This window comes from Piliocolobus tephrosceles, chromosome 2, assembly GCF_002776525.5.
Source record: "Piliocolobus tephrosceles isolate RC106 chromosome 2, ASM277652v3, whole genome shotgun sequence".
Classification (NCBI taxonomy): Eukaryota; Metazoa; Chordata; class Mammalia; order Primates; family Cercopithecidae; genus Piliocolobus; species Piliocolobus tephrosceles.
In genome coordinates, this window is record NC_045435.1 from 101,681,148 (window position 1) to 101,702,974 (window position 21,827).

General features: G+C 47.0%; 1 protein-coding gene across 1 annotated transcript; it reads left to right on the plus strand.

Moving 5' to 3' along the window:
* The first annotated feature begins 1,617 nt into the window (after positions 1-1,617).
* Positions 1,618-6,304, plus strand: C2H3orf70 (chromosome 2 C3orf70 homolog). The gene is made up of 2 exons (XM_026454847.1): positions 1,618-1,648; positions 5,549-6,304. The coding sequence occupies exons 1-2, from the start codon at positions 1,618-1,620 to the stop codon at positions 6,103-6,105; spliced, it is 588 nt and encodes a 195-aa protein (XP_026310632.1). The 3' UTR covers positions 6,106-6,304.
* Positions 6,305-21,827: the final 15,523 nt, after the last annotated feature.

Sequence of the window (21,827 nt, forward strand, 5' to 3'; positions counted from 1 at the left end):
TAAATCCTGCTGCTATAAAGACACATGCACATGTATGTTTATTGCAGCACTATTCACAATAGCAAAGACTTGGAATCAACCCAGATGTCCATCAATGACAGACTGGATTAAGAAAATGTGGCATATATACACCATGGAATACTATGCAGCCATAAAAAAGGATGAGTTCGTGTCCTTTATAGGGACATGGATGTAGCTGGAAACCGTCATTCTCAGCAATCTATCGCAAAAACAGAAAACCAAATACCACATGTTCTCACTCATAGGTGGGAATTGAACAATGAGATCACTTGGACACAGGAAGGGGAGCATCACACACCGGGTCCTATTATGGGGGGGGGGGATAACATTAGGAGATATACCTAATGTAAATGATGAGTTAATGGGTGCAGCACACCAACATGACACATGTATACATATGTAACAAATCTGCATTGTGCATATGTGCCCTAGAACTTAAAAAAAAAAAAAAAACCCCATCCCTACTAAAAATACAAAATTAGCTGGGCACGGTGGTGCATGCCTGTAATCCTAGCTACTCGCGAGGCTGAGACAGGAGAATCGCATGAACCCAGGAGGCGGAGGTTGCAGTGAGCTGAGATCGTGCCACTCCCCTCCAGTTTGGGCCACAGAGAGACACTCCATCTCAAAAAAAAAAAAAAGTATAAAACTAATTTAAAATATATAAAGTCAAAGAACTGAACTATGCATGCAGTTTACCTGAGGTCACTCATTTTCTTGGTAGATTTTGGTAAAATATACGTAATTACCATCTTAACCATTTTTAAGTGTACAGTTCTGTGGTGTTAAGTCCATTTATATTGTGCAACCATCACTACCATCCATCTACACATCTCTTTTCATCTTGTAAAACTCAAACTCTACCCATTAAACAACAACTCCCCATCTCCCCCCCCCCCCCCCCCCCATATGCCCAGTCCCTAGCAAACACCACTTTACTTTCGGTTTCCATGAATTGACTACTTCAGGTACATCAAACAAGTGGAATCAAGAGTATTTGTCTTACTGTGACTGGCTTATTAGCATAGTGTTCTCAAGGTTCTTCTAGTTGTAGCATGGGTCAGGATTTCCTTCCTTTTAATATATTTTACATATATATGAGCGCTTGTTTATCTGTTCATCCATCAGTGGACATTTGGGTTGCTCCACCTTTTGGATGTTGCAAATGATGCTGCTATGAACATGGATATTCAAATATTCCTGAGACTCTGCTTTCCATTCTTTTGGCTATGTACCCAAAAGTGGAATTGCTGGATCAAATGGATCCTCCTTTTGCTCTTTTTCTCTAAGCCCTCACTCTGAGTATCTTTTCCTTTTAGAGCTTTCCTCACCTCCAAATACCATCACATTGGGGATTAGGGTTTCAACATTTTTAGGTTTTAAAAGTTCTCATCCATTTATTCTTTAAGTAACACAGCAAACCCTTAATTAAGATTGTTCAGAGAATATAGTGGTTATTGAATTTTTTGGCTAAATCGCCAGAAATCTGTTTCAATCCTTGCTGTTAAAGAAGTGTGTTCATTTTATTCTCGTAGTAAACATAATTGAATCTCTCTGATAATTCAGGATCTTGCAGTGCCTCGGAGCTATGTGAACATGGATTCTCAGCCTAGGATACCCCAGGGATGTAAGTTATCAGGGATTGGAGCAAAGCACTAACCCTTCACAACCCTGTAAAACTAAATCTTTGAGCTTAATTATTTCTGTGTTTATAAACAATATAGTAAGTATGATATAATAATTGATATTTCAAAGGTGGTTACTAAAGGTTTTTTATGCGGCCATCTTTACTATTTTCTTTCTCTCTTTCTTTGCATCCCCATATCACCAGATAATGGGCTCCTACCTCACTCTGAGTAAACACATTTAATAGACATAGAAAGAAATGGAATCCGGTTCACATCTTCCTCACCCAGCTGCATTTCTCTTTTACTACATGTCCTGGTCAGTTTGGGCTGCTATAATAAAATACCATTTACTGGGTGGCTTAAACAACAAACGTGTGTTTCTCACAGTCTAGAAGCTGAGAATTCCAAGAGTGAGGCAGAGTCAGTGTCTGATGAGGACGCTCATCCTGGTTTGCAGATGCTGTATCCTCACATGGAGGAGAGAGAAAGGGATCTGGTCTCTTCCTCTTCTCATGAGGCACTAAACCAGTGATTAGAGGCTCCATCTTCATTGCCTCATCTAAACCTAAGTACTCCTCAGAGGCCTCACCTCCAAATACCATCACATTGGGGATTAGGGTTTCAACATGAATTTTGTGGGGATACAAACATTTGGTCCACAGCACTACACTTCAAGAAAGAAAAATTAAGCTTTGGATGAGAGGGGACCAGAGAAAGAGGAGAATAACCAAGAGGAAAGAGAGCAAAGAAATTATGAAGAAGCATGATGGAGGGAAAGGGAAAAAAGAGATGGAATGAGGGAAGTCCCAAAGCCGGACTTCACCATTTCCCTCTATCTTTGGACAAATAAAGCCTTGTTCCCTCTGGGTCTGAGGATGGTTCTGGAAGGCGTGAATCAACTACGAGGATCCTATGGCTGTGACAAGTGGATAACTAAACCACAGGTTACTTAGAGCAGGATGAACCTAGTTAGCGTACACAGCAAGCACATCTTGACTGCCCGCCTTCCACAGCCTCCTGAGCTCAGTAACTACCAGCCAAGAATGGAAAAGATGAAACCTTCATTCCACGTTTTATTTAACACTCTGTGGACAGAAGAGTAGTTCCCCAGGTTCTCTACGTCCGTTGTCTATCCCGTGCCCAAACATACATTGCTCTAATCCTGGGGCTGGAGGATCTGGAGGGAGGCTTAAAGGTCAGCCTTCTTTAGCCCTTCAGCCAATAGTGTCTACAGTGCATAGGGGCAGAGGTCCTAGCATGCCACCTCTTAGATCTGACCTGATTTTAACTCTGCCTGACAAGTAGTAATTACCTTTTAAAGAGCTGGAGAAATGAAGATGCCTGGTATATTTTAAACGTAGTTCCCCCAGGCAGGTGTGATGGTTCTTCTCTGCATTTTTATCAGACCATGGGGTTTGCATGAGGTATGTCCAGGCTTGGAAGCACCCTGGGAACCCAGAGGCTTAACAACTTTAAATGTACTTTTTTCATACAGTACCCCAGGATGAAAATGAAGGTATTTTTAGAGTAATTTGGTTATAAAGAAATTGTGGTACCTGAGTGACTTTTTTGTACAGGAGTCAAAAAAATATAAGCAGGCTTGATTGATCTTAATAGATTACTGATGTTTCATGATTTGTGGCTTCTTTACTACTCACATTTCTAATCTGAAATTGCTACTCTCCTGTGGCATCATTAACATTATAAAACCTAAGCTAGTTTTCCTTACAAATGTGATTCCTGTCCTAGAAGGATTTCCAGTCTGATAAAGAAAGAAAATGGAGCAAGTGCCATACACATGAGTGATTTGCCTGCAAAAAGATGCTCATGAAGCTACCATAAATCACTGGTTCTTAACCAGGGTGATTTCACCCCTCGGGGAATTTGTCTCATTTGGGAAGCAGTTGCTACCGGCATCTAGTGGGGAGAGGCCGAGGATGCTGCTAAACACCCTACAGCACCTAGGACAGTGGCTGCACCCCCCGCCGACCCACACCACAACAAAGAATTGTCTGGTCCAAAATGCAGGTAGTGCTAAGGTTAAAAGCCCTGTCAACAGTGTGCAGAAGATACAACATGAACCGACAAATTGACTGAATTAGGAAAAATCCAAAATGATGCCCACAATTGTGGCTACTTGTCTCTGGGATTTTTTAGGCCCCCCATCCCTGCTTTAGCTTTTTGTTTTGAAATCACTTTAGACTTACAGATTGGATATTTTCAACCCTATTTCCTTAGCACATGGGAGGCTTTGCTAGATGTTGAATGAAAAATGGGATGAGGCCCATTACTGGGTATATACCCAAAGGATTATAAGTCATGCTGCTATAAAGACACATGCACACGTATGTTTATTGCAGCACTATTCACAATAGCAAAGACTTGGAACCAACCCACATGTCCATCGATGATAGACTGGATTAAGAAAATGTGGCACATATACACCATGGAATACCATGCAGCCGTAAAAAAGGATTAGTTCATGTCCTTTGTAGGGACATGGATGAAGCTGGAAACCATCATTCTCAGCAAACTATCGCAAGGACAGAAAACCAAACACCGCATGTTCTCACTCATAGGTGGGAATTGAACAATGAGATCACTTGGACACAGGGTGGGGAACATCACACCAACATGGCACATGTCTATGTAACCTGCACATTGTGCACATGTACCCTAGAACTTAAAAGTATAATAATAAAAAAAATGGGATAAGGAAAGAGAGACATTAGGACCAAATCCATTTAGGTTTTACTTCCATGTCAACTATGTGGGAAACAGTTGCGGTCTCAGAGCAGAGAGGAAGGCTCGGAGATAAGCTTGTGGCCTCCTGGAAACATCCAGCAGGGTGTCCTCTGCATCCCACTGTGCATTTGCCCTTTGCTTCTGCTTGGCTTGAGTTGCTTAGTGCCAGTGGAATTGGGGTGGGAGGGTGGGGGCGAACCTCCTGAATAGGCTACTGATGAGCTTTGGTCCTGAGAGAAATCATTTCCCACCCTAAACCTTACCCCAGTCATTGAGGGTGGCCGGGACAATTCAGTGGGCCACAACCTATTCAGTAAATACATAGGTGTGTGTATATTGTAACCTGTCTATATATAGACACCTGGAAAGTGAAAGTTTCCCATAATTCTGATAATAAACTTACATACATTTAAAAACTGGAAGAATATATACATTAACACAAACATTATTGGAGATAAACATGGAATTATAATTTTACAGTACATTATACTGTTTTACAACTTTTTTTTTTTGAGACAGGGTCTCACTCTGTCACCCAGGCTGGAGTGCAGTGGCACAATCTCGGCTCACTGCCACCTCCGCTTCCTGGGGTCAAGGGATTCTCGTGCCTCAGCCTCCCGAGTAACTGCTATTACAGGCATGTGCCACCATGCCCAGCTAAGTTTTTTAGTTTTAGTAGAGACAGGGTTTTGCCACATTGGCCAGGCTGGTCTGGAACTCCTGACCTAAAGTGATTTGCCCATTACAGGCGTGAACCACTGCGCCCGGCTATACAGGTTGTATTTTTTACCATGCTATATTGTGGACCTTTTTTGTTCTAGTATGATGAACAGACAAAGTTGTCTGATGAACAACTTAAAGTTGTCTGTAAAATAAGGATTACAATGTCTATCCACCTACTTCAGAGATATCAGAAAGACTCAAATATAAATTGAGATTTGGAAAGTAGATCGAGTCTTTTAGATGAAAATTATTATATACCATGCTGACTTTTTAGTTGACTATACCAGTGTTGAATGATTTTATTACTAGTTTCTTTTGAGGTGTTACTGAAATATTTTTAAAGACATCGAGTCCTCAGAAACCATTATGGCCGTATTAATATAGTTTGTGTAATACTCATAGATTTCAAGTGTCTTTTTGTGTCTCCACAGGCAAATACATGTATCAGCCTATGACCCCTGTGGAACAGCTTCCAAGCACTGAGATTCCTGCCAGGCCTCGGGAACCCACAAACACCATTCAGATCTCAGTCTCGCTCACTGAACACTTTTTGAAATTTGCGTCTGTCTTCCAGCCTCCCCTTCCCCCTGACTCACCAAGGTACTGTATGATTTCAGACCTCTTTATTGACAACTATCAGGTTAAATGTATTAATGGGAAGATGTGTTATGTGCAGAAGCAGCCGGCGCCGCATTCCCACAAAATGAGCCCTGAGGAGGTCTCTGCACACGATGCCTTAATTTCAAAAGAGAGCAATACACCAAAAATAGATCACTGCTCTTCTCCCTCAAGTTCTGAGGACTCTGGGATCAATGCGATCGGGGCTCACTATGTGGAATCGTGTGACGAGGACACAGAAGAAGGAGCAGAGCTGAGTTCAGAGGAAGATTACAGTCCAGAGAGCAGCTGGGAACCGGATGAGTGCACCCTTCTCTCCCCCTCACAGTCTGACCTGGAAGTGATTGAAACAATAGAAACGACCGTGTGAGAGTCCAGACAGGAAGCCGCAGCCTCGGACCCACGCCGAGCTTTTGTACCTTTGTCTGGTGGATCCTTTTTTCCAATGCTGTTGATATTTTTTACCCACGCATCCCCCCCAACCAACAACCGTAGCAGTTCAGTGGTATGCTGATTAGCTTCTCTCCGTCTTACAACTAAGACATTCTTTTTATTATAAACGGTTTTCTTTTGTATCTTGACTTACTTTCTATGTAGCATCTGGTGTCATGAATCGTGACCCAGCCTTAATTTCACTGGGAGATTTGAAGGCGCTGAAGTGATGGTCGCAGAGTATCTTGGATCAGATTGAGGAGGTACCCAAAGGGAAGGAACCAGTGTTTTCTCAGTAGCCAGTCCTTCACAGAGAGACTCTTGCCATTCCCTTTGGCATGTTCACAGGCACTCCCGTCCTGTCCTGCTTGTCCTACGCAAGCAGCACTCCCTACTGAGTGTGCACTAGTAGATGCCGTTTCTTCCCTTCCCCTTCTCCCCACACCTGCACTGGGTCTGGATCAGAGCTGCCTCGGCTTACTTCCGGGAGGTCACTGGAGGCCAGTTCAGCCCATGGTTTGTGGCCAATGTCTGTACAAGGCTCCATGACTGGGGCTGAGCTAGACGTTCACATGAGGAGATGACCTCATCCGTCTCATGCTCAATCCAGCTTTAGCTGAGCACCTATCCCCTACAGGGTGCTGTGGGGACACAGCATGAATAAGACCTGATTCCCACCATGAAGGGGCCCAGTCCTATATATGACACATTCAACTCATGACACCCAGAAAGCTCTGGGAACCCAGGGGAAGGATGAGATTTACTTGGCTCGGGCCAGCTGGGGAAGGTGTTTCAGCATTTGAGCTGGCCTCTTAGGTGGGTTCCCCAACGTTTCTCTGCTTTTAATTGTTCAAGTCTGGGAAAATCTCTTAGGAAGTTATATAGGTATCACATTTAGGAGGCAGCTACATCTGACATCTTAAGAAAAACCAACTAATAGTTTTAGTTAGCATGGAAATGCTAAAGACAGAAGCCCTTTAGGGATTAGGACTGAATCTAATAGGTTTGATTAATTCTGCTTCATTTGGTTGTATGAAGCATTAGTATGGCTTAAGTGAGGAATGGATTAGAATTCAGTATGATGCACGGATTTTTATGCAACGGCAAAGGCAGTTGAAATAGTTCGCTGCTAAGTGAGGAGAAAATATTCTGTGTAATAGTCATTTACTTTCCCACACTAACTGTCCGTATGTGTTCTCTGCCCTCACACGCACAAAATAGTGACGAAGTCTTTCTTATTTAGCTCTCTCCAGAATTCTACTCTCCATTTGTACCAGGTACTCTTGTGAGTCAGTTAACTGCCATTTCTCCAAACCTTCTATCCATGAGGCATAGTTACAAATCCTGGAAATTTTCAGTATGGCCTAATGAGAACATCAGAGTTGGAGACAGAACAATACTTCCATCCTAACTATCCAGAAGCGTGCTCTCAGGCCATTGTGCTCTGAGATTCCCTTGTGCTCTGGCACCATTATGGTACATCTGTATGTCACATTAATTTTTGTTTGTTTGTTTGTTTTGAGACGGAGTTTCCCTCTTGTTGCCCAGGCTGGAGTGCAGTGGCGTGATCTTGGCTCGCTACAACCTCTGCCTTCTGGGGTCAAGCGATTCTCCTGCCTCAGCCTCCTGAGTAACTGGGACTACAGGCGCCCACCACCACATCTGGCTAATTTTTTGTATTTTTAGTAGAGACTGGCTTTCACCATGTTAGCCAGGATGATCTCGATCTCCTGACCTTGTGATCCACCCACCTCGGCCTCCCCAGGTGCTGGGATTACAGGTGTGAGCCACCGCGCCCGGCCGGGTTTGTAAGAAAAAGTTGTGTTCTTCCCTGAAGTCTCCCTCTGGCATCATTCACAAACTACTCAAGGAAGAATCCGCTTTCCCAGTTGTATGTATAATTTAAGTCGTTCACTAGATAGAACTTTTTTTTAGGTTTAGGTGGCCAAGACATCGATAGGTTTAGAAGGCAGAGTATGCATTTTCCTTTGCAAACAGCGTGAGCCAAAACTTTCTATGCTGAATGAGAATGCAGCATAAAGTCTCCACTTGCTGAAATTTAAAGACTCAACAAGACAAACCAAGAAGAGGGTCAGAGGAGCTCTCGGAACAGGCACAAGAGAGGGCAGGTGGAGGCAGATGTGGGCATGAGGAGCTTCCCCCTGTCCAGGGAGGGCATGGCCCAGGTGGCACAGGGACATCTGATGAGCCCTGCCCGAGGTTCTTGGTGCCTCCCTTGCATGAGTGGCCCACTGAAGGCAGGTGTGGAAGCCAAATGCCTGCAAGCTGCGTGTCAGGCCACAGCAGTGCAGTCACGTGTCTCGCACTCAGGTTTGTAACAGCAACACCAGGGCCCTGTCTAGATCTACCCTGTGGGCGAGCCCATTCTCTCCGGATGGGAGTATGGGAGTATACAGGGGTTTCTCCTCTACACTCCTCTACACCGTTACCATCAATGTTCTTTTTTTTTTTTTTTTTTTTTTTTTTTTTTTTTTGAGACGGAGTCTTGCTCATGTCACCCAGGCTGGAGTGCAGTGGCGCGATCTCGGCTCACTGCAAGCTCTGCCTCCTGGGTTCACGCCACTCTCCTGCTTCAGCCTCCCGAGTAGCTGGGACTACAGGCTCCCACCACCACGCCCAGCTAATTTTTTGTATTTTTCGTAGAGACGGGGTTTCACCGTGTTAGCCAGGATGGTCTCAATCCCCTGACCTCGTGATCCACTCGCCTTAGCCTCCCAAAGTGCTGGGATTACAGGTGTGAGCCACCGTGCCCGGCCCCGTCAATGTTCTTTATAGGCCCACATTCCCACCCACTAAACCAATTGAGTCAACAACCGGATGTCTAAAGCCATGGATATACATGGTCACAGGGCCACATTTCTGCAGCTGGCTCAGTGGCAGGCCTGGGCCCTCTCTCAGTACTATCTAGGACTTTGTCTAGGTTCCTGTTTTTTTAAACTCCTGAACTGCCATTCTGATTAGACACAATTTTAATGAAATTTTTGGATGTAATAGTTGATAATCACCTTATTTGCACAACCTCTTTATAAGTAAAAACTCACTAAGCTTCACTTACTACTATCTACTATATAGAATTAAAGATGTTCCATTGAATTCTAAGTATCAGATACTCCTGGATCTCAAAATGACCTTTTCTAAATAAGCACAAGATTTATTTTTGTCCTAGCACTGTTGATAACACTCTGAAATATATTGTTGAACTGGAATTGTTTATGCTTACATTCCAAAACCAACTGAAACAGATATAAAAATGTGTAGTTTCACTTTAAATTCTAGGCCTATTCTATTCTATATTATATGAAGGAATTCTCTGTAACACTGATATTATGTTGCTAATTTGTATACTTATAGGCACTTTAGAAAATGTTTAGACTGCAACATGCACTATAACATTAAACACAGTCGCATGAAGTAGCCTGTGGTTAACACTTGCACACTGACAGATGTGAAAGCTTTATAATTTGGACCCAGTAACATGCTCGTTGGAGCAAGGGTTGGGCTGTGTGGATGGATAAACTGCTTTCTTGGGTTTACATGGAACCCGGTACCACTCCTGCTTTTGGAAAGTTGGTATAAAAGCTATTAGGTAGAAGCTTAATTCCATTAAACGTAGACTTTAGTTGTGTTCTCTAACCAAGATTTTAGAAGTTTCAAGTTTCAAATATGCTTATAACTTTTCCAAGAAATGACGATTACAATGCTTTTGTGGTTACAACTCTTTGGTGTATTAAAAAATAAGGGTTTACTGTCACATCTAGGTCTTTTTTCCGAAGCAATTTTTAAGATATGAAATAAGAATCTGAGGACAGCCCTGAAGAACAGTTGTTTTCCTGGGAGGGAAGACTTGTAGCTCAAGGGCATACAGCACAAAACCAAAACAAAAGCACCAAGAGCAGAACAACACGATGTGGTTGTTTTCCTGAAATATTTTTTGGATTTGACCTGGGATTTGATTCTATCTTGGGAGTGGTGGCTTTACTTCTTACCTCCACTTCTTGGTCTATTTGAACCATCACAAATGTTTTGGGACCCATAACAAACTCCCTTTATGCTAATTCTTGACTTGGGTAATAGGATGCACACATGGATAATTTATAAAGCTGTCCGTAGATCCAGCTCAGTTTAGTGGTACGGGTACTACTGGGCAGGAAAAAAGGTACAAGTTAAAATAGTCATACAGTCAGCTCTTAATTATTCCTGCATCTTGTTTGCAAAATTTTATTGTCACGCTCTGGCTTTTTCACATGAGGAAAACAAAGTTTTAACAGTTTTCTCTTCTGTCCCCTTCTCCAGAGGAGGTGTGAACCAGAACTGAGGAGGCCAGTTGTATTTTAGGCTTTTCAGTAGTACGATTTTGTCTTCTCCCATTGAGGAGGAGGGAAGAAGGGAGAAGCCAGTGGGAGTTCCATGCACATGATCAGTGCTGTAAGTTCCCGGATGTCAGTGTCTCTCACATCAAAACATAAACAGGGCACTTCTCAACATTCATTTTGGAATGATTCACCATTTAAACATTGTCACTGCTCTTCATCACTGTAGATAACTGAGAGTCAGCTATTGTAGGAAAAGGCCATGTTTCAGTTAGTGCTATTAATTCTTTTGTTGATTAAGGTTGAAGCAGTGTTCTCTTCGTAGCCTGAGCACTTCTCAAAGCGACCTGTCACTAGCGGCTTTAACACTGAGCTTCTATGTCGTCATGTCCACCTCACTTTTTAAGGCTGTTCATACCTGGCAATATTCACTTACTGTGCTATTTTTAAAAACTGTTTTAAAGTTTTAAGCACAATGTTGACTCTTCTGTAATTTCCTAAAATTATACTGTTTTCCTACAGACAGCTCAACTTTCCTTGATATGTAACACTTTAGGAAAATACTGCCTTGTAAAATAAAAGTGCTTTTTTTTCTTTTATACCAGAACAAATCTGCTATTTTGGAGTGTAGGGTAATGCCTCCCACCCGACCCCAAAACAGAAACTCACGTTTGCAAAGTGTGAAACATTTATGTACCAGCTCTTTCCAACGTGCTAGGAAATAGTGTGTGCCTATTACCACATTAAACCTTTACAAGACCTCATGAGGTGCAGATAAATTGTACCATCCACAGTATCTACTCATAGTCACCACTCACAGCTCCCAGAACTCTGGCTACATTGGGTTTATAGCAAATAAAACTTGATATCCCCCCACCAAATAGCATTTATGTCAACACGCAGTTACAGCCTTTCCGTTCGGCTTACACATGCCATGTCAGGCAGTGTTGGCTGCAGTTCTAACTGAAGATCGGGCATTGAGGGAGGCTGCTGCCCTGCAGAGCCTTGGAGTTACCTGGTCACCAACGCTCAGGAGCCAGGCCCCAGTGCGGCAAGTCCATACTCAGAAAAGAACAGCTTCAGGGGTTGGCTTCTATTGAACAACCTTCCTAGGAACTGCTAAATAAAGTCATTATTTATCAGTAATCAAATCCTTGTTAATACTGATAGCTCAATGGCTACCTTAAGCTGTCTATGTGTAATCTCCACAGCAACCCTGTGAGGGAGATTACAGCAGCCACATTTCACAGATCAGGAAAAGAGCTCAAGAAGTCCACATCTTTGCCCAGCATGGCACAGCTTGTACAGGAATGGCAGCCAGGGTCTGAACCCGGTCACTGTGGCCCTAGAGTCTGCACTCTTGGCCATTGTCTGCTTTGCTCCATCCCCCAACCCAGCAGACACCTTCCCACAGACTAGTGCCTCATTTATCCCAGTGCACCTGGTCCCTACACAGTGGAGGAGAAACACTGACAGGCTTCAATCTTTGTCCCCTTTTTGTCCTCCATACAGTACCCCCCACCCCCCACCCCATGCCTTGTTTCTGCAAATATCTCTACGCTCTGATGAGGCCATTGCTTCTTCCATGTTTAATCACCTCTTGACTAGCATTCAAGACTAGTTCTGCCTTCCCTAAAGCTAACTGATCTTTTCAAGTGATTCCTGCAGACAGCGCATCTCATCTGCGTGTGCACTCTACTGTTTTAACTCTCTACCTAATTGTATTGCCACGTCCTGGAAGGCATCTCATTGTAGCCTCTTACAAATGCTGACTGCACACACTTTTATTCTGCAATAAACTTTAATTTAGCATCTCATCCTCATTACAGTTCAATCACTGGGAATTGGTAAAGCCCTTAACCCTTACTGCCCCACCCCAGTTCTGTGCTGAAGGAAGGGAGTAAGAAGGATCTCGGGACTCGGCCTCCCTGTGGTAGAGTTTAGAGAGGGGCAGTTAGAGGTCAGATGGAATTCTTCATGAATCGGATATATGGGAAATTTATGGAAATAAAGTAAAAAGCAAGGCAAAAGCAAATGTGCCAAGATTAATAGTGTTTTTGTTTTAAATTTTCTACTTTTCGAAAATGAAGATACATTACTTTTACAATCAGAAACAACCCAGTAAGTTCTTTTGAAGATGTCAAGTCCTAGGACAGTTGAGTACCTGTGGAGCCCAGTGTTGCTGGATCCGTGCATGGAAGTGAGTCGAGGCCGTGGCCATAGCTGCTCATGCACCTGCTGGAAGAGACTAGCAGCTGGGTTGGGAATGTGTGTCCTGAAGCTAATGGGCCTCCAGGGAGGAGTGACCCCTTTCATGGCTGGAGAGTTCATGGGCCAGGTGGGTCGGAGAAAGGGGTAAGGCTTCTCCTCCTGTCTTCCTCAGTCCCCAGCCTGAAGCTGTGTGTGACTCTGGAGATAGGAGATGAGAAAGCTTGGGATCCGGGGGGACCATCCTGGCACTGTATGACACCTAGCTGGTCACCTGTTGTCAAACCCCAGATGATTTCTCCCAGGACAAAGATGACAAAATACACAGCATCGTGGATCAGCAGAACACCACAGTGTGTGAACAGGGACCTGCAGTTTACGAAGCATTTTCCCAGATGGCAGCTTATCTGCTAGACCCATCAACTCTGTGTGGTGGACAGGGCAGGTGGACAGGGCAGGGATATTGGCGAGTTTCTTGCGAAGCAGCCAACAGTTAACTCTAAAGGTCACACAGCAGGAAGTGGCAAGGTCAGAGCCCCAGACTTCTGATTCCAAACCCAGCCTTGCTGCTCTGCCACTTGTCGAGCCCCTGCAGTCAAACCCTGCCCTGTTTTGCAAACCATTTTCTCTTCGCCCCACAACTGAGGCTGAGAGGGCATCCCTTGCATCAAGGGAACTATCGCTCAGCCCTCAGGTATCGCCTGAGGTTGCCCTTAGTGCCACATCACTGTGTGCCAGCCTGGCTTGACCTAGATCAGAGTCTGATCTGGAGAACAGGCACTAGCTCGTGCTCAAGCATGGCCGCTGGGCCTAAGAACTCATCTTGGGAATTGACCTCAGGTTGGGTTTTTTTGTTTTTGTTTTGTTTTGTTTTTTTGAGATGGAGTCTTGCTCTGTTGCCCAGGCTGAAGTGCAGTGGCACGATCTCAGCTCATCATAACCTCCAACTCTCGGGTTCAAGCGATTCTCCTGCCTCAGCCTCCCAAGTAGCTGGGACTACAGGTGTGCACCACCACGCCCAGTTAATTTTTGTGTTTTTAGTAGAGACGGGTTTCATTACGTTGGCCAGGCTGGTCTCGACCTCCTGACCTTGTGATCCACCTGCCTCGGCCTCCCGAAGTACTGGGATTAAGACGTGAGCCACTACACCTGCCGGGTCAGCTTTTTAAGAAGCCGCTTCTCCTGTTCTCCTCCCTCCTACCTCCATTGTGATTGGGACCTTCGATACCGATTGCCTCCCTCACCTATTGCATGTCCTCAGTAGCATCTGCTTTGGACTCACCTCCCAGGCCAGTCTACTTCAGGTGACTGTGTAGATCCTGACTGATTACCCAGCCATCAGCCTCTTATATCTGCCTCAACCAGGGCTCTGTGCAGTAAACAAAGGAGTACGTTTCAGCCCTCATGTTTAGAATCTGCCTGTGCGAATTACAATACCAAAATTCACAGAGCAAATACAAGCACACCCGTTTATCTGCAGAAGGACCTGGAAAAGCCATCCTGGTCTATGAGCGTCACCACGCTAAGCAGTCAGACAGGACTCCGGAGCTCTCAGGAAGCCGGGAGGCCACGCAGTGCCAGGAGGGGAGGTTCACCGGGACCCAGGTGTGAGTTGCACAGGGGATTCACAGAGCCTGTTTTCCCTAAGAATCTAGAATGAGGCGATTCTAGCCTGATTTAGAGGCTGCCCTGATGTGGGGAGCACACCAGATATTTGGGCTTCCTGAGGAAACCAAATGAGGGTTCCTCGGGAAACTCAGATACCTGGATGAACATGGGGCACACAGTGGAGATCTCTGATGAGTCACCAGCAGGCCACTGGAAGATCAGCCCGTCCAACTAGAAGTCACTGAGGTCCCTTCACATCACTGGGGGGCCAAAGAGGTCAGTCCTATCCTGAAAGGATTTCTGCCTCCCCTTCATCATTTCCAAGGGTCACAGGCAGTGAATTCCTAGAGCTATCCAGTGCCTTCTGAGTCAATCAGGGAGTCACCTAGGCCCACGTTATGCCACTTAGAGAGGGGCTGAGGGGTCACGGAGAGGCCAGCAGTGGTGAGTATAAAGGGAGGCAGTTACCTGGAAACCCCATCTCAGGTGGAGATGAGGTGGGGTGGTATGGGGGTGGGGGCTGTGAGCATCCTGGAAGAGGATGGGCTGACTCATCTAGAGAGAAGAGGCTGGGCCGGGCACACTGGCTCATGCCTGTAATCCCAGCACTTTGGGAGGCCGAGGCAGGTGGATCACGAGGTCAGGAGATCAAGACCATCCTGGCCAACATGGTGAAACCCCACCTCTACTAAAAACACAAAAATTAGCCAGGTATGGTGGCGTGCACATGTAGTCCCAACTACTCAGGAGGCTGAGGCAGGAGAATTGCTTTAGCCCAGGAAGCGGAGGTTGCAGTGAGCCGAGATCATGCCACTGTACTCCAGCCTGGGCGACAGAGTGAGACTCCGTCTTTGAAAGAAAAAAAAAAAAAAGAGGCTGGGTTGGGCAAACCATCAGGCCCCAAGTTTGCTAGAGGCTTGGATGTGGCCCCCAAGACTACTAGGACCCAATGCTGACCTTTGAGATGGTCAGCACAGGGATCTGAGGGAACAGATGTCAGGAATGGGGGACTACAGCTTCTCTCATAAGTGCCTCAAGGTGAGCCCAGCGTGGTGGCTCATCCCCATAATCTCAGAACTTTGGGAGGTTGAAGCAGGAGGATCACTTGAGCCTGGGAGCTTGAGACAAAGCCTGGGCAACAACGTGAGACCCCCTCCCTACAAAAATAAAAATAAACTGGCTAAGCGCCCACACCTAGAGTCCCAGCTACTTGGGAGGACGAGGTGGAAGGATCTCTTGAGCCTGGGAGGTGGAGGTTGCAGTGAGCCATGATTGCGCTGTTACACTCTAGTGTATGTGACAGAGTGAGACCTTGTCTCAAAGAAAAATCAAAACAAAACCTCAAATGTGAAGCTGAGGTCCCCTCAGAGCCCCAGGCCTGTTAGGCTGGACCCAACCCAGCCCCATCCAGCAGCTTAACAGCAGATCCTGCCAGGCTCTAGAGCCAGCTACCCCCCTGGCTGAGGCAGAAGGCAGATGACAGGCCCTGCACTTAGGGTCAAGCTCAGGAAAAGACTGAGGGTGTGAGCGCGTGTGGGCGCATGTGTACCATGTCCCATCTTGCCTATCCTGTTGCCCCCAGAGCCAGAGGCTTGTTCATTCATCAGGCATGTATGCATTCAACAAGGTACTAATGACATCTACCCCCTGACCCTGCAAAATCATTCCTAAGTTTATACCTGACAGAAATGGACACCTACGTCCACCAAAAGACAGAAGCAAAAATGCTAACAGGCCAGTACCGGAAAAAACCTGCATTCTCACTAACAGAACAGATGAACTATGGCGCAGCCAATCAGCGGGATGCTCTTCAGCAGTGAGGATGAACAGAATGGATGAGTCACACAGACACACCACTGAGTGAAAGAAGCCACTTCCCAAGGGGGGCTTGATGTATCGCTCAATTGCTACCAAATTCCAAACAGGCGCAACCATCTACACTGGTAGTCAGGGTCGTGGTTCACCTGGGGGGTGTGGTGCGACGGAGGAATCCAGGGGACCTCTGGGTGCTGGTGACACCGGTGTGTTCACACTGTGAGTTAATCTAGTGGTACACATACGGTTTGTGAACATTCTGTTCATCAAAAGTTTACTCGAAAAAGATAGTGACTTAAAGGACAGCAACACAGACTCTGTCTCACCAAGTGCCCGGCATATACCTGACACTCAGTAACTACTGACTGTGCCAGGGAAGACACAGGAGTGAGCCAGACACAGTCCTGCCCTCAGAAAGAGTGGAGATGGGAAAACTCGCTTCCTTGGCACAGGTGTGGTGTGTCCCTGGAGCAGGTGGACAGGTGTCAAACTGCCGTTTTCCTTGGGGAAAGCTTTAGAGAGGACCCAGGATGTGGTGTGAGGAGATTGGTGACAGAAAGATGGCCATGGATTGCCCTGAGAGAGGAGGACCCTGGGATGGGGCCTTTGATCAGCTGGGGACACCCACTGGGAGCTCAGACTCCCCCCCAAACCCCCAACCCGGGGCCTGGAGTCCGCCCCCCGCCTCCAGAAGATGGCACCGCAGGAGGCCTTTCCTGCAGCTCTGAGCAAGTCACAGACATCTGATTCTGGAGCTGCATCTTTGGAAAAACACTTTCAGCAAGCGGAGCTGAGTGGAAATGCACTGCTTCTAGAAGGATCCCCAAAGCTCTGAATGATTTATTCACTGCAGTGTTCATTGATGGAGGCCCCTGTGGGCTTTCTTTTTCCACAAGTAATATGTGACCTTTGTAAAGCATTTTCCCACACATTGCTGGGACCTTTGCTGCAGATGGAACATCATTTTTATGGTCTGTAGTTTTCAGAGGCCCAGTGCCTTGTTTGGCTCACACAGGGGCCATGATGGGGCTGTGCCTCGCTCGCTCTTCCTAACGGGCCACACTGCCCCTCCTGGAGAGCTGGGCGAGTTTCCATCCCCCTGATGGCAGGAAGAAGGGGTAGATGGAGGGGCACCAGGGGCCCTTCCAAGCACCGCCTCCTGCACGCCGCTGGCTAGGGTGTGAAGGCCAAGTTGCCCCACTCTCTCCCACAAACATGCCTCCTGCAGAGCTCCGTAGAATAAAGCAGGACAATCGTGAATCAGAACAACATTAGCGCTGTAACTTCTGGGTTCCGTAAAGTCAGAACTGACTGGGTACAGGATGGGCCTGTCATCTGCAGGTGACTCCCCACTGATGGGCTCAGCTCAGGCTGTGGCCTCTCCTTCCCTGTCTACCTTCTCAGGGGAGAGGACAGTGACACCTACTCCATGAAGCCCTTCCCCTGCTGATTGAGTCCTCCCTGTCCTGAGTCACCGTGTCAGCCCTGCCGATTCAGCCTCGCCTTCCTTATGCCCGGCCAGATGCTGAGCAGGGCCTGTCTCCGCTCTGGGCAGACTTCCCTGGGCACACAGCACTTGAGAATGTAGCTGCCCCTGGTGGCTGCAGAGCTCCCTGCTGGACACAGAATGCTTCCTGTCCTCTGCTTTCTGGAGCACTCACCCCAGAGTCTCCCTCCCACTCCTTCCCAGCCCCTGGGGCCAAGACTGGTGTCTGTGTTTGGGTGGGAGAAGCTGGCACCCTGAACTCTTGAGGTTACCCGGATGCTAGAATTCACTGACTCCAACATTCTAAGCTGCTGCTCAATTTCTGCAGGGATCTGCTCTGATTTCTGTGGAGTGGTGACTTGCAAAGAACTTTTCTTTCTATTCCTTTCTGGGTAAAGAAATGAAAGATTAGATCAGAAGCAAGATGGAAGAGTCCAAATTTTAAAAATAGAAAGGAAAAGTTTTACACAGGTTCAGGTCCCTCCCGTGCCCTCAGCAGGCACACCCTCCACGTCACAATGTCTCACGCTGTGTTGTCTGTGCAGGGTATCACTTCTGTCCCCTCCAGAGGGGACAGCATGTCTGACCTACTCCCTGCTTGTCCCCATTGCAAAGGACAGCGTCCGGCATATACTTGGCACTCAGGAGATTACTGACTAACAGGCCCTGACTGTGGGCCTGAATTCACCAGAGTGGCTGTGGATGCTGCAGGGAGCAGCTGGGAGCACCGGCCTCAGCGGGGAGCACCAGCCTCCCCAACACACATTTTTTTTTTTTTAAACAGAGTAGAGAGAGGCCAGTCATTTGCTCAAGGATTCCCCGGTCCTCACTCTGGGGCTGTGACCACACCTGCATAACCCCAGGGTTCAGCTTCTTTTAGTATGTCACACACTTCAGGGGCTGGGAAAGCAGCTGCAGGAGGACACGGGAGACATGCGGCCCAGGAGAAGCCCTCCAAGGTGGGCGTCCTCCCAGACAACCAGAACCCCCTGCAGGGCACCCTCATCTGGCAGAATCAGCCCCTTCCCATTTGCGGGCCCTTCTCAGCGCCTCTGACTCCCCCACACATAGCACAGATTACAAACTGGCCCCTGACAGTGCACTCTAGCGGGCCTCTCTCACAAGTTCTGCGGGCCTCGTTTCAGGGAAAGCGGATTGTGGATTCCTGCTGCCCTTGGATGGCCCCTGCGCAGCCACACCTCTGAGTGGGCACTGAGCGAGCGTGGGGAGCTGCTCTCTGGGAATCTAGGGAGGAGCTTTTAAACACCCTTACACGCAGCCATTCTGTGGGAATATGTGCTTTCCCGTTAGGGCTTTTACTGTTCATTCCAGGTAAATTGGAAGTCGCACACCCCAAGCTCCAAATACAACTCATTAGCTGGCAGGTCTCTGAAGCCAGTTCCTTCTGAGGAAAATGGAGATAATAGCAGCTACCCTCCCAGGTGACTGGGGGAGAATAAAGTGGCTGCGCATAGTAGTGTTTGTAGCTGGTGGCTTCATTATAGCCCTTCATTTTAGCTTATAAAAGGGGTGTCCAGGCCATTTACACACAGATAGGCCAGGTGGGGTGTGTAACCGAGCTGGACTGATAACCACAGTGATTCTCAACCCTGGTGGTTCAGAACCCTCGCCCCGGGCCCTGCCTAGAAACCCATCACGTTGAACAGAGCCTCGACGCACACCCAGAACCTGGCGCACACAGGTCGCGGATGGGGCAGAAGCCTGGGCCAGCCGTGGTGTTCAGATGCCACCCCGCCCACCATCCCTGCCATATGCCCCTGGACCGAGAGCCACATAAGCCAGAAGCTCTGTCAGTGGCCCCAGGTCCTAAAGAAACCACATAGCCTGGCACCCCTCCTGCCAGGAAGGCTCTCCGAGGCCCTTTCCCCACCTCCACTCACCCTCCCTGGCTCAGTTCTTGATTAATGTTAGACAGTCAGTCCACGTCACAGAGAATAGGAACTTGGATGTACACCACCCATCATGCCCTTCAATAAACCCCAAACTTGAGACACATGTGCAGACACCTATAAAAACATGTCTTAGTTTGTTTTGTCCTGCTATAACAAAGTACTTGAGACTGGCCGGCACAGTGGTTCACGCCTGTAATCCCAGCACTTTGGGAGGCTGTGGTGGGTGGATCACCTGAGGTCAGAAGTTCGAGACTAGCCTGACCAACATGGCAAAACCCTGTCTCTACTAAAAATACAAAAATTATGCGGGCATGGTGGTGGGCGCCTGTAATCCCAGCTACTCAGGAGACTGAGGCAGGAGAATCCCATGAACCCAGGAGGTGGAGGTTGCAGTGAGCTGAGATCACACCACTGCACTCCAGCCTGGGTGACAGAGCAAGAACTGTCTCGAGAATATATATCTGAGACTAGGTGATTTACAAAGAACAGAAACTCGATTTCTCACAGTTCTGGAAGCTGGGAAGTCCACAATCAAGGTGCCAACAGGTTCAGTTGTCTGGTGGGAGTTATTCTCTGCTTCCAGGATGGCGCCTGGTTGCAGCATCCTCTGGAAGAGGGGATTACCACATCCTCACTGGCAGCAGGCAAGCCGGCTCAATGCTGTGTGCAGCCTCTTTTACGAGGGCCTTATTACCATTCACGAGGGAGGTGCCTTCACACTCTAATCGCTGCTTAAAGCCCCCACCTGTTAACACTCTGGCTATTAAGTTTCAACACCTGCATTCTGGAGGCGACACATTCAAACCATAGCAACATGAAAACCTGTGCTTGTTTATACCATCCGGAGGAAGGAAATGCTCCTAGTAAGAGGACTTCAGAGTTTTCATATATAAAAAACAAAACCTGGCTGGGTGCAGTGGCTCATGCCTGTAATCCCAGCACTTTGGAAGGCCAAGGCAGGTGGATCACCTGAGGTCAGGAGTTTGAGACCAGCCTGGCCAACATGGTAAAACCCCATCTCTACTAAAAATACAAAATTAGCTGGGTGTGCTGGTGAGCGCCTGTGATCCCAGCTACTCGAGAGGCTGAGGCAGGAGAATTGCTTGAACCCAGGAGGCGGAGGTTGCAGTGAGCCTTGGCACTCCAGCCTGGGCAATACAGTGAGACTTCATCTCAAAAAACAAAAAACCTCCCTTTGGATAATAAAATGTAAAAAAAGAAGCAGAATGGAAAGCAGAGGCTATGACAGATGACACCTGGTAAGAGTGAATCTTCGCAAAGGTCCAAGCCCCGATTCTCTTCTAAAATTGCCCAAAATAAATGAACAGAGTTATGTAGAGGTAGGTTCGGACAATACATCCCACCTCAACAAATGTATAACCTGAAAGCAAAGGACCGCTAGGCCTTCTTTTTTTATAAGAACTAAACTATAAAAATAAAAACAAGTGCTGCTAGAGCTATGGGAGCATTTCCTGCTGAATGTGTCCTTCCCCAGCTGGTAGGTGCCTAAAGGCAGGGCTGCGTATGGCTCCCTTTTGTGTTCACAGCAGCCAGCCCAGTGTCTTGCCCAAGGGAACGACTGAGCAATCCTGGGGGCTCAAAGGGAAGAAAAAGGCACAGGGGAGAATTCAGTGAAGCTGGAAATTGACAGTAACCATCTTCAGGTGTGATACAGACACATCCATTTGAAACCACCTTTGCAAAAATTGTTAACAGTGAAAAAATTACGGCAGTGTAGAAGATCTCATCTGCCAAGCCCCACTTTGCCTTTGGCCTTCAAGCTGCCTTTAATTATTCCTGTGCTTAGGCCAAGCTAACTTCGGAAGATACTTACTTTAGTTTAAATAATAGCCTTTCCCCAATACTTAACTGCCTTTGAACACTCAACTTGGTCTTTCGTTAGCTAATGAGAGGTCACCAGGCTAGGAGGATAGAGGAGCCTGAATTCTGTCTGCTAAGGTGTCGATATAGACCATTGCCAGCTGTTATTCCAGAGGCCACCAGATGGGCAACTTCCCCAATTACTCCTGCAGGTAACATCACAATTGTAGAGCCTAAGAATGGCCTTTTGAGATATCTTTTTGGGTTTTTTGCATGTCTAACAGAAAATGGCTCCACGTGGACCCGCCAGCTTCTCCTGTGGCCTCATCCAGAAGCCAGCCACTTGACTCAGCGTGGGGGGCCGTTTCCCACACCCCTGTGATAGCACCCCCAACCAGTCATCAGCAAGCACCTGTTGGCTAGCTAGCCCCACCCCTTCCCGCAAACTACTTCAGAAAAACCCGAGCCTCCAGATGCT

Bases quoted from the DNA above. Each gene is read 5' to 3' on its own strand.
- C2H3orf70 (XM_026454847.1), top strand. From the start codon at position 1,618: ATGGATTCTCAGCCTAGGATACCCCAGGGAT. The intron at 1,649-5,548 runs GTAAGTTATCAG...GTGTCTCCACAG, and splicing joins GCCTAGGATACCCCAGGGAT to GCAAATACATGTATCAGCCT.